The sequence below is a fragment of the Vitis vinifera genome, chromosome 11, assembly GCF_030704535.1.
Source record: "Vitis vinifera cultivar Pinot Noir 40024 chromosome 11, ASM3070453v1".
In the NCBI taxonomy this organism is placed as follows: Eukaryota; Viridiplantae; Streptophyta; class Magnoliopsida; order Vitales; family Vitaceae; genus Vitis; species Vitis vinifera.
In genome coordinates, this window is record NC_081815.1 from 85824 (window position 1) to 103792 (window position 17969).

Consider the following 17969-nt stretch of genomic DNA (forward strand, 5'->3'; position numbering starts at 1 on the left):
TTTGGTCCTTGAGGAAAGATGATTTGGAAGCTAATCCCTTTTGCAGAGGCTTGGAGTCTGTAGAAATAGAAGAAATTATAAATCTTTTGAAGGTGATGCCTCTATCATCCTGTAGAGTTGTGTTTTTTGAGTGGGTCACTCTCATCATATAGTCAGGTTCTCTACTCCCTGAGGCAGCCCAAAACTTTGCTAATTCCCGTTTGAGAATGACATTGGTAGCCTCCAATGCATTAACTGCTTTAATTGATTAACCCCTTCTGATAATGCTTGGATCTTGACCCTGATTGCCAAGCTATTGGTAATCAGTTTTGGAAAGCACATACATTCCCTCCATGATCTATAATGATTTATCCAATTGCTAGCTAGATTTTGCATGAGCACCTATGAAAGTTGTATGCTTTAATGGGTATGTGGTATGGTGTGAACTCTGGCATCAATGTTGGCATGCAATCGTTTTCTACTGTGAATTGAGAGGGTCTCCTGAAACCCTGGTGACTGCAGTAGTGCTCTCTCTAGGATATCTCCAAATAAAAACTTTGATTAGCCTTGTCCCATACAGAATAATATGTTTTTAATCTGAAACAAAACTAATTCATTGATATAAATTTCTAAGTATAAATAAATGATGAGAAATCATTTCACAACCTAACCTATAGAACTTGATCAAAATCCACATGAGCTTGCATAAGGTAGAACATCTCTACACTCCTCACGGGATAAAAATTCCCTACAAAAGGAACCCAATGCTTGGCTTTGCTAAGAGACTGGCTATGTTATTAGAAGAACAAGGAGACCGTGTAAAGGAATTGTCCAAATAAAGGCCCAGATACGTGGAAGGAAGTCTCCCCACCCAACATTCCAATTTGCATGCCAACATGTCGAAATTATCTACCCTCTTAACCAGAATAAGCTCACTCTTATCCATTTTTGCTTTCAAACCAGAAATCACATTAAACCACATGGGAGTACGGTTCAGATGCATCAGTTGCATTTGGATTGCCTCACAAAAAATAATAGTATCATCAACATATAAAAACTGCATCACCTTAACTCCCCCTCTACAACTACACCTCACCTTGAAACCAGAAAGTAAACCCCCTTCTCTTGGCTTCTTTTACAAGGCAACTGAAAGCCTCTGTAGCCAGATTTATAATAAGGGGACAGGGAATCCCCTTGCATTAGACCCTTGGAACTCTGGACGAAAACAGTGAGAGTCCTGTTCACTAAGATTAAAAAAGTGGTCAATGACATACACCACTTCATCCATCTGACCCACTTTTGTCCATAGCCTATTGTCTCCATAACTTCTAGAAGGAAGTTTCAATTAGCATGATGATAAGCCGTCTCTATGTCAAGTTTACAAATGGATGCAGGAATGCTATGCTTAAATCTTGAATCAATGGCCTCATTCACAATAACGGTTGCATCCAAACTTTGTCTTCCTTCCACAGATGCATGCTGAAAATTGGGAACAACTATACCCACGATCCTCTTCAGCCTATCACCCAACACTTTGTCTAGTAGCTTATATAACCATCGCACCAAGCTGATGAATCTGAAGTTTTTCAAGTCTTTGGCTCCCCCTTTCTTTGGAATCAAAACTAAGAATATAGCATTCAAGCTTCTTAAAAAGGCGCCCTTTTCAAAAAACTGTCTGAAGAAGTCCAATGCCTCAGGCTTAACAAAGTCCTAGCAGTGTTATCAAAAAGTCATGGTGAACCCATTTGGTCTAAGAGCTTTGTCCCTGCTTAAGCAAGACCAGGCCAATAACACTTCCCCCTTTGAGAAAGGAGCCTCCGAGGGGCTTTGAGTATATGTCCTTGAAACAAGCGAAAACTATCTTGCTAAAGCTAGGCCTACAATCCCTTGCCTCTGATAGTAAACTATGAAAGGCGTTCACGATCCCCCTCTTAATCTCTAGATCCTTAGAAAGCCTGATCCCATTCACTCTAATTCTAGTCATATAGTTTCTTCTTTTGTGGGCATTGACCATCTTATGAAAAAAGGTAGTGTTCTTATCACCCTCAGCCACCCCCAGCCCTACAATTTTAAATTGAAAAATTATTTGGAACAAGTAGTGACAAGAAAATTCAAGTTGCATGTTGTTTTAAGAAGTTTCGATTTGGTCGAATAAAAATGGCTACCTTATTATCTGATGATGGTTGTATATTCACATGTTTTGTCTATGTGATTCATGTGGAAATTAACTATTTCTGTCGGAAGAATTTTTATAAGTCTTACAAAATTTTGTTCTTAACGTGTCTATTCTGATTTTTGTGTTCAGGCCATTAATAGTTTGAAGAATGTTGATTCCACTGCTTTGCTTCAGTTTCTTCATCCAATTTTGAATATGCTTCTCCATCTTATAGGCAATGGTGGTGAAACCCTCCAGGTTTTCCAATAAATCCTTCCAGCACTTTCCTTTATAAAGCTTTCGCTTTTACTGAAATCATACTTCACTATGTTCTATATCTTTTTCCCTTCTCTTTTACCTGTTTGCTGCCATCATTTTACTTATAGATCTTGAAGTCCATCTTCATCGGTATGTACTGTCCCTTTACTTACACTTTCATTTTCAGGTTGCTGCCTTCAGAGCCATGGTTAATATTTTAACCCGGTATGCTTCTTGATTATGGGTTTGATGATACATTGGATTAATTATGTAAATTATCTAAGTCCATCCAAAGCTAGAGAAATGAGTAACAAAAAAATGGTTTATATATATAGAAATGATGGAGACCTTTTTCCCCTCTAATTTGCTGTAACGAAAGAAAATTATATTGATGTAAAAATCTGATGCTTCAATTGATTGTTTTGTTTTGTTTGTTTGTTTTTTTTGGTCTCCTTAGGTAGATTTTTAGTCATATTGTTTCATTTTGTTAGTGTCGCCTTTGTTTCCGTCTATGCTTTTTGGTGGTTCTTTTCTAATAAGAAACACAACTTCCAAGTGCATATTTGTTTTCTTTTGTTGGTAATGTTTAACATAAAAGATCCATCTACCATGATGGAGTTGTTTAAAGAGGAACTGTAACCACAGCATGCAACTCAACCTCATATAGTCTTTAGATCCCGGACTACTTGGGGTTGACTTTTGCCATTCTGCTATATAGGAGCACGTCATTTGTCAGAATGTGTCATTTCCTCATACAAAAGATTTAGGACATGATTTTTTTGAATCTTTAAATTGATCCCTGATGCCACTGATGGTACCTATTTTGGAACCCTGAAATCAAACCATTTCAAATGCACTGTTAATCATTATATTGTTGTTTTATTCTCATGAGATGTTCAAATTTTTTTTAATGAGTTCGTTTATTCATGGCAAACTACATTTGGCCCAAATGTGGCTTAAAGTTTCTTTATTAATTTGTATCAGTTAATTCTAATTGACTTATAAATCTCATAATAGTAGCAACAATCAAATTCTTAGGCAAAGCACTCATGTTTTCTGATTGGTTTGGTAAGCAGAAATTCACAATTATTAGTTGTTCACTTCTCTCATCTATGGCTCTTTGGCTTGTAGGGTGCAACATGAGTCTGTTGATGATGCTGAAAGAAATCGTTTTCTGGTTAACTATGTTGATTATGCTTTTGATGACTTTGGGGGTCGTCAGCCACCGGTTTATCCTGGTTTGTCCACTGTGTGGGGAAGCTTAGCTCGCAGTAAGGTTAGCCTGTTCCATGGTTCATCATTGTTTGTCAAGATTGCTGGTGTCCTATGCTTGTCACAAATATTATATTTAACTGTGTGCACTTTGCTGTCTCTCAGTTATAATATTCTGTTTTGTGCCAATATTCTTGGTTTCTTTTATATTACATATCCATCAATTAGGGAGGAAATTCATTTCAGTTCACCATTCCTACTCAAAGGCTTTTGTTTCTTGTTTGTACTATTGTATTGCTCTATGAATCTGCTTTTAATTCCCATAGCATTCTGAGGGATGTTTCTTCTAATATTATGGTTCACCATAAGATATCTTCATGGATGGGTCTCCAGGGCAATGTCAATTGCTTGAAACATGGCTTGTTTTAGTGTAGCAATTTGGTAAGATAGGACTTTTGAACACTCTTTATATTGTTCTGCCTATATGAAAAATGTGGTAAAATAAGGTTTAGTTGGGCAAATGTGAGAGAACTGGAGGCAACTGATTCTTTGTTGAACATTTCCTTCATCAACTAAATTTTCTAAATCTTTTAAACTAATATTTTTCTCTTTACAAATTGATTCCCTTCATTTCTGATAATATCTTTCCTGCACACCATACTGGCCTAACCTGGAGCCGACATGAACTGAGAGCAAAAGATAAAGGACTTTAGTCTTGACGCATATGTTACCGAGAGTCCCCCTAGGTTTCCTGTTGCTGTATTCAGTTAATAATATAAAGAGACCTACTTTCTGCCATATAAGGTGGAGACTGAAGAAAAGGAACTAGTCTTTGGTGAGGAATAATTGGTGCAGTGATAAACCTCTCAGTGAGTGGTTCCCAAACCTCTATAAGGTAGTGAGGTTGAGAGACACTATTATTTCAGTGCTAGTTTCCTTCTCTTTGTTTCCATCTTGGAATTTCAATTGCCATTGCAACCTCCAAGAGCATGAACTTGAGGAACTAGTTCTTCTTATGACCACCTCAATTCATGTGTATCTGTCACTCACTTTTTCTAATGTGAGAGTTCAGTCCTTGACATCCTCATGGTTGTTCTCAGTTAGTTCCTTCTTTAATACCATATCTTCATCCACCAACTTGGCTTCTTTTATTCTTGCAAACTTCATTTGGAAATCCAATAATATAAAAGTCAATATCAATGATTGCTCTAAGTGAGGACTTACCTTACAAAGCTTTTAGTGTGGGGTAGCACATGATGTGCAAATCTAATGGGGAATTTGTTGATCATGTATTTTTACATTGCCTCGTATCCTTGTCATTATAGTGTAAGCTGTTTAGACTAATACCTATTGACTAAGATCCACCCATAAGGGTGAGGAGATGTTGACCATATTCTTTATGGGTTTTGAGGGACTTTTTTGAGGTTGAACTCTTCAACTCATTGCTGGCCTCACTCTAATTTGGATTGTCTAGCAGGAAAGCAATGCAAATATTTTCAAGGATAGGTGGAGGACGTTGGAAGCAACTTGAGACTTGTTTACTTCTCCCCTTTGGGCTTCTATAAGCGAGGCTTTTGCAGGCATCCCTTCGAGCGTCATTTTGCTTCATTAGAACCTAGTGCCCAGAAACACGAGTTTGATCAAGGAGACACTTCTTGTCCCTGTTAATGGGTTTTGTTAAAAGTAAATTTTGATGGTTGTTTTCTTGGTAATCTAGAGCAGTTAGGGATTGGAAGATTGCTTAGAAGCAACTTTGGTATGGTGCAAAGAACATTTCTAAACAATGTTGAGGCAAAGATTCGAACCCTTTTGAGGGGTTTGTTGCAAGTGAAGACTTTGAGTTTCTTCAGTCTCTTAGTAGGAGATATTGCTATTATCATATGATGGACAATTAAGAAAGAGGATTATGGTAGTTTGATGGGTGATTGTGCCAAATTATTAATATTTCTTCAAAGTTGAGATATTCCTCCTATTAGGTTCTCCTTGATTAGGCAATCACGCAGTAGATCCTTTAGTTTATAGGTAATTTATTACCTCTCTTAAGTATAGTGAGTGTTGAATATAATGTATTTATAGTATATAATCTTTCCTTGTTAATATAGGTCACATGTATGGTAGTTAGGACTCCTAGCCTTGTATATATATATATTGCTCAATTGTAAGTAAACACATTAATGAGAATTAAGGTTTTTCTTCTTTCTCTCTCTCAACATGGTATCAGAGCCAAGGGAGAAAACCTAATTCTTTCCTGTTTCCCATGTCATCAACTCCGGGAAACCTTCCGATGACCGTGTTTCATTCCGGTCACCTTCTCCATCTCCCAATACTTTCCGGTCAATCGGATCGTCGTCAGAAAACACTCACCGCCGGCGAACTTTTCCGGCGACGTCTTTTTCCGACACCGACCATACCAGAAGGAGCGCCTGGAGGAGATCTCCAACTTTTGTGAAGGCACCAGAATCAAACGACCATCCACGCGCCAGCCACGCGCAATTTTCCGGCCGGCAACTGCATCTCACGCGCCGGCGACTGCATCTCACGCGCCGGCGCGTGAGGGCGCGTGAGGACTTTTCCGGCGACGCGCCTCCTCCTCCAGCCTCGCCTGACGCCGACCAGCATCCCTACCTCCCTGGTTCTCCCATCCGAGCCCTGCACGTACCTCTTTTGGGGATTTTTGTCTCCGTCAGCCCTCCAAACAGTCTTTCCGACGAAGGTCCGACTACTTTTTCTTCACCCCAATCCCTGCACGTGCCTTGGGAAGTGTTCTTCTACCTTTCTGGTGTTACCACGCCGCGATTTGAGGCCGTCTCCCTTTTTCGGTGGTGCCACGCCGCAATCTGAAGCCGTATTAGGGCTCTCTTCGATCCAAACATCCTTCATTCTCCAGATAAGTGGATATGACTACTAAAGCTTCCATTTTTTCCTCTGTCATATCTGGATCTCCTATGATTACTTCGGAGAAATTGGTTGGCAGTGAAAATTATCTTTCCTGGTCTGCCTCTGTTGAACTTTGGTTTATGGGTCAAGGATATGAGGATCACTTGGTTACCCAAGAGGCAGATAGCCCTGAGGTTGACCGCGTACAGTGGAGGAAGATAGATGCACAATTATGTAGTGTATTATGGCAATCGGTTGATCCCACGATTCTTCTTCATCTTCGGGCCTACAAAACTTGTTTTAAATTTTGGACTCAGGCCAAAGGATTATACACGAATGATATCCAGCGTCTTTATAAGGTGGCTTCTGCTATTGTCCATATCAGCCAACAGGACTTGGATCTATCTACTTATATTGGTCAGATTGCCTCTCTTAAGGAGGAGTTCTTGACTGTGATGCCTCTTACTCTTGATGTTGGGGCTCAACAAACACAGCTTGACAGGTTCTTCATGGTTCTTACTCTTATTGGCCTCCGTCCGGATCTTGAGCCTGTCTGCGATCAGATTCTTGGTAGTTCATCAGTTCCGTCCTTGGATGATGTGTTTGCCCACCTCCTCCGTATCTTCTCCACTTAGACTTTGCCATTTGATAGCACTTCAGATTCTTCTGTGTTAGTTTCTCAAACTAGCTCTCGAGGAGGCCGCAGTGGTACCCGAGGTAGGGGTCAACGTCCTCATTGCACCTATTGCAATAAACTTGGCCACACTCGCGATCGTTGCTATCAGTTACATGGACGGCCTCCTCGCACTGCCCATGTGGCCCAGTCCTCTGATTCTCCGCTGCCTCAGCCTCCAAGCTCTTCCGCATCTCAGGCTTCTGTTGCCTCTGTTACCCAACCTGGTAATGCCTCTGCTTGCCTTACCCACACATCTTCTCTTGGACCTTGGATTCTAGATTCTGGAGCTTCTGATCACCTATCTGGTAATAAGGATCTTTTCTCCTCTATTACTACTACCTCTGCTTTACCTAATGTTACCTTAGCTAATGGTTCTCAAACTGTGGCTAAAGGTATTGGTTTGACCCTTCCTCTGCCTTCTCTACCTCTCACTTCTGTCCTTTATACTCTTGAATGTCCTTTTAATCTTATTTCCATCAGCAAAATCACTCGTACTCTTAATTGCTCTATTACCTTTTCTGATAAATTTGTGACCTTGCAGGACCGGAGTACGGGGAAGACGATTGGCATAGGACGTGAGTCTCAAGGCCTCTATCACCTCACCTCGGATTCATCTCCTGCAGTTTGCATTTCCATTGATGCTCTTCTCCTCACTCACAATCGTCTGGGCCACCCTAGTCTCTCCAAGTTCCAGAAGATGGTCCCTCGTTTTTCCACTTTGTCGTCGCTTCTGTGTGAGTCATGTCAGCTTGGGAAACATACTCGTGTCTCGTTCCCAAAGCGTTTGAATAATCGGGCAAAATCTCCTTTTGAGCTTGTCCACACTGATGTTTGGGGTCCTTGTCGGACTGCGTCTACTTTAGGATTTCAGTATTTTGTCACTTTCATTGATGACTATTCTCGATGTACTTGGTTATTTTTAATGAAAAATCGAGCTGAGTTATTCTCTATTTTCCAGTAATTTTATGCTGAAATCCAAACCCAGTTCAATATTTCTATTCGTGTGTTACGCAGTGACAATGCCAGAGAATATTTTTCAGCCCCATTTACTTCGTTTATGTCTCATCATGGGATTCTTCATCAGTCTTCTTGTGCTCATACTCCTCAACAAAATGGGGTAGCTGAACGTAAGAATCGACATCTTGTTGAGACAGCTCGTACTATCCTCCTCCATAGTAATGTTCCTTTTTGTTTTTGGGGGGACGCTGTTCTTATTGCTTGTTATTTGATTAATCGTATGCCCTCCTCTGTCTTACATGATCAGATTCCTCACTCCCTTCTCTTCCCTAACCAACCACTTTATTTCCTTCCTTCTCGTGTCTTTGGTTGTACTTGCTTTGTTCATATTCTCACTCCTGGACAGGACAAGCTTTCCGCCAAAGCCATGAAGTGCCTTTTCTTGGGATATTCTAGACTTCAAAAGGGTTATCGTTGTTATTCCCTTGAGACTCATCGATACTTTATCTCCGCTGATGTCACCTTCTTTGAGGACTCACCATTCTTTTCCACCACTTCTGAGTCTCTTCCTGTTTCTGAAGTCTTGCCCATTCCCATTATCTCTCCACCTGATGCTATGCCTCCTCGACCACTTCAGGTTTATCATCGTCGTCCTCGTGTCGTTGCTCCTCTCCCTTTTGCTGAGGCACATGCTGACTCACTTCCTATCCCTTCGGCTTCACCTGCCCCGACTTTGCCTTTTCCTAATGACTTACCCATTGCTGTTCGGAAAGGTACTCGCTCTACTCATAATCCTCATCCTATTTACAATTTTTTGAGTTATCATCGATTATCTTCACCCTATTCTGTTTTTGTTTATGCTATATCCTCTGTTTCTCTTCCAAAGAGCACCCATGAAGCTCTTTCCCATCCAGGCTGGCGACAGGCAATGGTGGATGAAATGGCTGCTCTGCACTCTAATGGCACTTGGGATCTTGTTGTTTTACCCTCTGGTAAATCTACCGTTGGCTGTCGTTGGGTCTACGCAGTTAAGGTTGGTCTTGATGGTCAGGTTGATTGCCTTAAGGCCCGCTTAGTTGCTAAAGGCTATACTCAGGTTTATGGTTTTGATTATGGTGACACATTCTCCCCTGTTGCCAAGATTGTTTCTGTCCGTCTGCTTCTCTCCATGGCTGCTATGTGTTCTTGGCCTCTTTATCAGTTGGATATTAAAAATGCCTTCCTTCATGGTGATCTTGCCGAGGAAGTTTATATGGAGCAACCTCCTGGTTTTGTTGCTTAAGGGGAGTCTGGTTTAGTGTGCAGGTTACGCCGTTCTCTATATGGCTTGAAACAATCTCCTCGAGCATGGTTTGGCCGTTTTAGTTCTATTGTTCAAGAGTTTGGCATGCTTCGCAGTACGTCAGACCATTCAGTTTTCTATCATCATAACTCCTTGGAGCAGTGTATTTATCTGGTTGTTTATGTGGACGACATCGTCATTACAGGTAGTGATCAGGATGGTATTCAGAAACTAAAGCAACATCTTTTTACCCACTTTCAGACCAATGACTTGGGGAAACTCAAGTATTTCTTGGGAATTGAGATAGCTCAATCCAGTTCTGGTGTGGTCCTTTCCCAAAGGAAGTATGCTTTAGACATCCTGGAAGAAACCGGTATGTTAGACTGTAAACCGGTAGACACACCTATGGATCCGAATGTCAAACTTGTACCAGGACAGGGGGAGCCTTTAGGAGACCCCGGGAGATATCGACGGCTCGTATGTATATTGAACTATCTCACCATTACTCGTCCAGACATTTCTTTTCCTGTGACTGTTGTTAGTCAATTCCTACAGTCACCATGTGATAGCCATTGGGATGCATTAATCCGCATTCTTCGATATATCAAAAGTACACCAGGCCAAGGTGTGTTGTGTGAGAACAGAGGTCATACTCAGGTTGTTGGTTACACATATGCAGATTGGGCTGGCTCACCCACAGATAGACGTTCCACTTCAGGGTACTGTGTTTTTATTGGAGGTAATCTAATATCTTGGAAGAGTAAGAAACAAGATGTAGTGGCCAGATCTAGCGCTGAAGCCGAGTATCGAGTTATGGTTTTGGCAACATGTGAACTCATATGGTTGAGACATCTTCTTCGAGAGTTGAGATTTGGAAAGGATGAACAGATGAAACTCATCTGTGATAACCAGGCCGCATTACATATTGCATCCAATCCAGTCTTTCATGAAAGGACCAAGCATATTGAAGTTGACTGTCATTTCATTAGAGAGAAGATCGCATCAGGATGTGTTGCTACAAGTTTTGTTAATTCAAATGATCAACTAGCAGACATCTTCACTAAATCTCTCAGAGGGCCTAGGATTAAATATATTTGTAACAAGCTTGGTGCATATGACGTATATGCTCCAGCTTGAGGGGGAGTGTTGAATATAATGTATTTATAGTATATAATCTTTCCTTGTTAATATAGGTCACATGTATGGTAGTTAGGACTCCTAGCCTCTTATATATATATATTGCTCAATTGTAAGTAAACACATTAATGAGAATTAAGGTTTTTCTTCTTTCTCTCTCTCAACAGTGAGCATTATTCTAAGCAGTTTGACCTGTGCATATAAATTTTTACCTTTTTGAACTTGTATATTCCTATTTTCCTTTTTATCAGACTTTGTATAAAGGATTTTGTACTTACTGGAAAGATTTGTCATCCTTCTTTTTATTTACTCTTTCAATGTAACAATAATTGTTACCTCAGTGGAGGACGAGAATTAAAAGGATGTTAACTCAGAGGCATGCTCTGCCCCCACTCCTCGAAATGCCAGTATTTGAGATAAAGAGCAGGTGTCTTTCAGTCCCCCTTTTCTTTACACGGTGTTAGAGCACTCAATTCACTTTTATCAATTTCCATCAATCATCTTATTTCACACTGCTGGTGAGGTCAGCAAGCCATGTTTTCCGCTGGACCTTCCCAAAATCACTCCCTGAAAAGCCGTAAAAACTGATTTCATCATCATGATCCCTGTTTAGATTTATCTATCCACCAATTGGTTGGGTCCAGTTTTATGAGTTCCAACTCTTCACATCATATTTGGACTTGTTTGTAAAATTTGATGTCTTTACCATACCAAACAGCCAACTCAACTTATTTTGCTCTTTGTACTTCCGAATAGTCTCTATGATTTGAAGCATGTGTTGAAATCTTGAACAGACCTGCTTTAACTGGTTGTCTTGTAGCCTTTCCTTCATGGTTTCATTTCTGAAAATACTTTACTCTTTTGATTTCTCCATTCATTTGATATATTGATACCTTTTGTTTTGGGATGCACATCCTGATTTTGAAAACTTTGCTTGTGTCAATATATTAACCATATTGTCTAGATATTATCATTTGGCTTCTATGTTATAGTTCTTCAGTTCTGTGTGGTTGCTGTGTTTAAATTAATTACTTCAGACACTGCATGGGCATTTTTTATATGCATCTGACTTGTTTCATTCAATGTTTTCATCCATGACTTCTGCAGGCTAAAGGCTACCGTGTAGGGCCAGTGTATGATGATGTCTTGGCAATGGCTTGGTTTTTCCTCGAGCTAATTGTCAAGTCAATGGCATTGGAGCAGACTCGTCTTTTCTATCATAGCCTTCCCTTAGGTAATTGCAAATGCAATGGGGTTTATTCCTAGATGCTCGTTTACTTGATTTTGGTTTTCTGATTTCTACTTTATGGTCTTGGAATCTTTTCATATTCAGCATTTTCCCTTTTCTTCTCTTGTAGTAACTGTGATGCGGTAGTTCCAGAAAATACTTTGGTTAATGTGGATTTTTAATTTAAGTATATGGTGACTCAATTTAAGGAATTTAAAATTGCCTTTTTTGTATATGTTTGAGGGGTTTGAGTTAAAATTGCCTTTTTTGTATATATTCAGCTTATGCAAATGGTTTTCCTAGATTTTTTCTTTAGAAATCTTGGCTCCAACGGTGTTTGGAGTAACTTGGTTGTTGTCTACTTGGATGGTAGGTATAATAGCTTTTCAATTTCCATCACATTGCACACACTAAAGGAGACTTTATTGTTAACAATCACCCACATATTCCTTATGGATTTCTGTAGCCCAACCTTGTACCTATCCCTCACTTCCTTAGAACACCACCCCTCTTCAACTTTCCCATATTTGCCCCTTATAATTTGCTTCCAAAAAGCCTACCTTTCCGTTGCATACCGCCAAATCCACTTGCTAAGAAGCGCCTTGTTGAACGAAGCAAAACACCTAACTCCCAACTCCCCATTTTTCTTATCCGAGCAAACAATAGCCCACTTCACTAAATGAGGCTTTCTCTTTAAATTCGTTCCACCCCAAAGGAAATCCCTTTGAGTCTGTTCCAACCTCATCTTCACTTTCCTTGGCATCTAGAAAAGTGATATAAAGTAGATAGGCATGTTAGATTAAATGCTTCGAATCAATGTAAGCGTGCCCCCTTTGGAAATATACTGTCTTCTCCATTTTGTCAGTCTTTTTTGAAACTTATCTTTCACCCCATCCCAAACCGCCCAAAAATTTGAAGGGACACCAAGAGGAAGAGCCACATAAGTGGTTGGAAGAAATCCACCTTGCAACCTAGTACAAAAGTCAGCTCATTCAGGTTTTCCACCTTTCCAACTAGAAAGAACTTGCTCTTGCTAAGATTTATTTTCAAGCTTGAAGTGACCTCAAACCACATAAGTAACCAACTTAAATAGCTCAATTGAGTGTGGGTGGCCTCACAAAAAACCAAAGTAGCATCAACAAACAAAAAATGAGAAACCTTAAAACTCTCATCAACTTTGCTGTTCACCTTGAAGTCGGACAGATAACCACCCTCCCTATCTTTCCTGAGGCAACTGAGTGCTTCCATGGTTAGCACAAACAAATGTAGCGAAAGTGGGTCTCTTTGCCTCAACCCCCTAGTGCTTTAAAAAAACTAGATGTGCCATTAACCAAAACCGAGAAATTTGCTGTTGAGATGCAATATTTAATCCAATTGATCCACTTCTGCCTAAACCCCATTTTCTCCAAAATCGAAACCAAGAACTCTTAATTTACATGATCAAGGGCCTTCTTGATGTCAAGCTCACACAACACCTCACAATTGTTGCATCTTAATAAAAGCTGTTTGGAAGAAAATCCAAATTCTTTCTTTTTTTATTAATTACTTCTGGAAATACAGCAGGAAATTAATAGGACTCTTAGCAGCCTAGAATCCTAACTTAAGTAAAGAGAAAAATTGGTAACTGAAGAGAAAAAATAGGAATGGTCCTGTCTACTCCAAGTTTATTACTGGATCTTGTTGAAGGAAAACATAAAAATCCTAACTAACTTCCTAACTTTCTTCAACACTTAACATAAAGTCATTGGCTATAAACACGACATCTAGGATTCGCCTTCCCTCCACAATGGCATTCTAGAACTTGGAGACCACTTTACTCATCACTTTTTTTTAAGCCTACTAACCAACACTTTAGTTAATAACTTATAAAGACCACCCACCAAATTAGTAAGCCTAAAATCATTAAGATCTTCGTCCCCTCTTTCTTTGGAACCAACAGCAGGAAGGTTACATTGAGGTTTCTTACAAATCTGCCCTGCACATGAAAACAATTGAAAAAAGCCATCACTTTTTCTTTAACAAAGTCCCAACTAAATTGCCAAAAGCCCGTTGTGAAACCATCCGACCCTAGGGCTTTGTCCCTATTTATGTTGAAAGGGCATTAAGCACCTCATCCTCTAAAAACGACTCCAACTTTGTAGCTCTTGAACGTCTAAGGTATTAAAAATCATATTCCGGATGCGGGGGTGTCACTTCCCTTACTTTGAAAGGAGGTTATGGAAGGCTTAAACAATGTCCTTCTTAATCGCGACCTCTTTCGTTAAACAAACCTCATTAATCTTTAAATTAGCCTCAATGTTCCTTTTTTTTATCTGCATTTGCCATTTTGTGGAAGAAACTGGTATTTTTGTTCCATTCCTTTAACCAAAGTTACATTGATTTTTGTCTCTAACTAGTCTCTTCCATAAGAGCTCATTTACGAAACTCCACTTTTGCTTTCTCTTGAGATAAAACTCCAAACCTTTGTTTAGCATCCTAGGTTAGGCTTCTTAAGTTTGGGCAGTTTGTGTCCCAACCCTTGTCTTTGGAACCCTTGTGTTTAAGTGCATAGGAAAGGAGGTAGAGGAACTCTTGGGCTGCTGGTTCTTCTTTGGAGCTTTTTGATAACCCCCTCTTAATGACGGAGGTTCAAGGTTTGGTAGGGTGGATTTCGAGGGCGAATGAAGCCCTTTAAATGAAGTGATTGGCTGTCAAGGTAAATCCTCCTCTGTGCTCTCTTCTTCTAGGATTGAGCCTTCTACTCTAGGCAATGGGGTGGCTGGACTGGCTAGGGCGGAGTATCTATTGGGGTCTCTTTCTTTGGGATCTTGGCCGCTGTGAATGATGCTCTAAGATCGAAGGTTGCTGGATCTCACAAGGAATGAAGAGAAGGGTTCTTCGGGTAAGCATGTGATGGGTAGGTTGATGGGATGGAGGTCAAAATGACATTGGAGGTAGGCGGTTGGTCAAAGGGGAGGAGTTTTGCTCTACGATGATTCCTAGCAAGTTTGCCAAGTTTGGTGGTTTTTTGGGGCTACCAATGGTAGGTTTTGAAAAAGAAATCATTGCTCTTTTGAAGAAAATGGAGTTAATAAAAGGACATGGGGTTAAGGTCTTAAGGGGAAGTAGGAAATCTTTGTTTTCTCGTTTGGAAAGGGAAATCCAAAAGCTTGAATGTTCGGTGAATTACAATGGCACTCTTCTTGCAATCAGGTGGAGAAGGGGAGCAACGGGGGTTCAGTTTTCTCACTTTAAGGTTGCGGTCTTGTTTTCATTGTTGGTTTGTGGTTTCAGAAGGGCTTTCGGGTGACTGATTGTCATGATTAGGGGATTAGGTTTGTTTGTTGTGTGGGTGGTTTGTATTTTCTTTACCCCTTCTTTCTCTTGCTAGCCTTTAGGCCTTTTTGTATACTCCAAGTGTACTTAGTTGCACCTTTTACTAATGTTCTTCTATTCTCCTATTTACCTATTAAAAAAAAAAAAAAACTTTATGACTACCATATTACCAAACACCTCTTTGTTCCACCTTTTTTTTTTTTTTTTTGATAGGTATAGATAATTTCATTAAAAAGAGACGCCAAAAAAGCGACTCAAGGTATACAGAACTATGCAAGGTATACAAACCTAAACACCCACCACCAAAAAGGCTAAAGAAAAAGAAAGAGACCCAAAAAGACACCTAGCCCAAAAAACAGCCTTAAAAGGATCCCAACCAATCAATAAAATTAACCATAGTTAGAGGGCATTCAACTATAAACAACTTAGCCTCAGACCAAAGAGAGAGAAGAAATGAATATTTCAATCTTTGGATTGACAACTCATCATCCTTGAATGCCAATCTATTTCTTGTCTTCCACACCGTCCAAAATATATGAAGAGGAGCAACTCTCCACACCTTCTTGCGCTTTTTGCTCACAAATGAACCATGCCAGCTAAGAAGAGTCTCTCTAACTGAAGAGGGCAACACCCAAGACACCCCAACCAAGGTAAAGAGTAACTCCCATAAGGCCCTTGTTTTTTAACAGTGAAGAAGCAAATGATCTATGATCTCCTCATTCTCAAGACACATAAAACATTTATTTGCCAAGGACCATCCTCTTTTCTGAACAAGATCTAGGGTTAAAGTTTTACCCCATGCAGCCTCCCACGCAAATAAACTGATTTTGGGTTGTACCCACACATTCCAAATACAGCTAGAAGGAAACAAAACAGGGCAGTCCGCTTCTAGAGCAAGGTAGAGAGGCTTTGCCAAAAATTTGTCGCTCTTTGTTTCGGTCCAAACCATCATATCCTCTACATCTCCAAGCACTCTCTTTGTTCCACCTTTTGAAATTAACCTTCAGGCTTTTCAATTTTCGGCCAAAATGAAGCTATGAGAACCCTTAAAACGAAACCCTCCACTAGCTCTTTAGCAAATCTTTAAACCTTCCTCTTTCAACCACAGATTTTTGAATCTAAAAGGAGTAGTGCCTCTCCACAAGCTACCCCCATCCAACAAGATGGGTGAATGATTTGACACAGGTTGAGGAAGGATGCACTAGACTACTCCCCTGAAATGGCCTTCCCACCCTTCTGAGACCAGAAAACGATCGAATCTTGATTGAGAGTGGTTATTTAAGCCTCCATTCCAAGTAAAGGACCCCCTAATCAGCAAAAGATCTCTTAGTTGAAGGTCCTTAACGACTTTAGAAAACTTCTCATTGCCATAGACAACCTACTGCCACCGCTATGTTCCCCTAGAATTCTAACAATGCTAAAATCACCTTCGATGCACCACAGATCATTCCAAAGCCCCTTAATGGCCCCCAACTCTACCCACATTCTTGCTCTATCACTTGCAATAAAGGGGCCATAAACCCCTATAAAATCTAAACAAAACCTTCCTCACAATTTTTGAAGCGAGAAGAGATTGTGTGCTCACTTACCTCCATTCCCACCAATTCTAATATGCTATTATCCTAAAGGACCAACACTCCACTTAAAACTTGCCTCGAAATCACCGCATCCCACTCTAAAAATTTGTTTGCTCCTAAGTTGCACACCAGACTAGTTGACATAAATTGGACTTTAGTTTCCTGAAGGTAGATCAAGTCTACCCTCTCTGCTTTAATTAAAGACTTTATAACCATATTCTAACCTTCTTTGCCCTATCCTCCCTCTAAACCAACTTCATTGTAGTTCATCGATCACTCTAGCTTCTTGAACTCTCTTCCGAAGCGAGAAGACCCAAATTTACATTTTCTCCTACAGTACACACATTTTATTTTCCCCCTTTCTTACCTTGATTTTGTTAAGCAACATTAAGATCTTGTCCTCAAATCCTTTGTTGGTAGACCTAAGAAATTGTTGAACTCAACCAACTTGCCAAAGGACCAAGTTTTTGGCTGACCCTCTTCATTTTCAGCACAAACCTCAGCGTCCCTCCCCCCTCCTTTCCCTCTACCGTTACCCATTTTCTCCACTACTATCTCTTTCCCTTTATTGGTTGAGAACACCACTGCACTCCCATTGACAAAAATCATCCTCAATAGGTTTGAATCAACAATAAGAGAGTCCTCTCCAGTCCTCCTCTCCAACAGGCTATGATTTTGCAAGTTGTTCTCACTGAGCCCTAACTCTCGCCCAATCTCCAAGAAATGAGAAGAAGCAACCCTTACCTCAACAGAAACAACAGGGAGAAGAATAGAATTGAGATGTCCAGTCGTTTCCTCCAGAAGTGCTTCATCGGTAAGCAAGTAGTGAATTGCCAACCATGCTTGACACGTCTTAGAGGGAGAAGTAAACCTTGCCATCATTAGAGGACAAACCCACAACCTCTAACTCTAAAGAAGCCCTCTGCCTCTTTAAAAGGCCCAAAGAAACCTCACCAACACAGTCTTCTTCTCCTAAGGTGGCTAGGGCCAAACTAGAAGGCCCAAAGGTTGAAGAAATAGCCTCTTTCTCTACTGGACCTGTGTGAAAACGGGCCTCTTTACAAAAAGTCCCTTTTAGAGGATAAGCTTCTTTCATTCCTCTAAGGTTGAGTCCAAAGGTTCCTAATGCCACCTCACATTGCAAGCCTTTGAAAGACATTGCGTCCAAGTAGACCCCATCACTGACCGTTGTTCTCCCATTGTCAAACTCACTCCCTGATCCCTTTGTAAGAACCTTCTTAGAAATTGCAGCCTCCCCTCTACTTAATGTCCTTCTTTGACAATCAACATGAAGACCCTCCACCACCTGTAACGAA

The 17969-nt window shown here is 40.3% G+C and overlaps 1 protein-coding gene across 5 annotated transcripts in view; it reads left to right on the forward strand.

Moving 5' to 3' along the window:
• Positions 1-17969, forward strand: part of LOC100259293 (guanine nucleotide exchange factor SPIKE 1) — an 84431-nt gene that overhangs the window by 22620 nt on the left and 43842 nt on the right. For all 5 annotated transcript variants that reach the window (XM_010657758.3, XM_059740540.1, XM_010657759.3 and 2 more), the window contains 4 exons: positions 2285-2392; positions 2580-2617; positions 3524-3668; positions 11641-11767. In XM_010657758.3, the coding sequence (XP_010656060.1) occupies positions 2285-2392; positions 2580-2617; positions 3524-3668; positions 11641-11767 (418 nt within the window). The remainder of the gene's footprint in view (positions 1-2284; positions 2393-2579; positions 2618-3523; positions 3669-11640; positions 11768-17969) is intronic.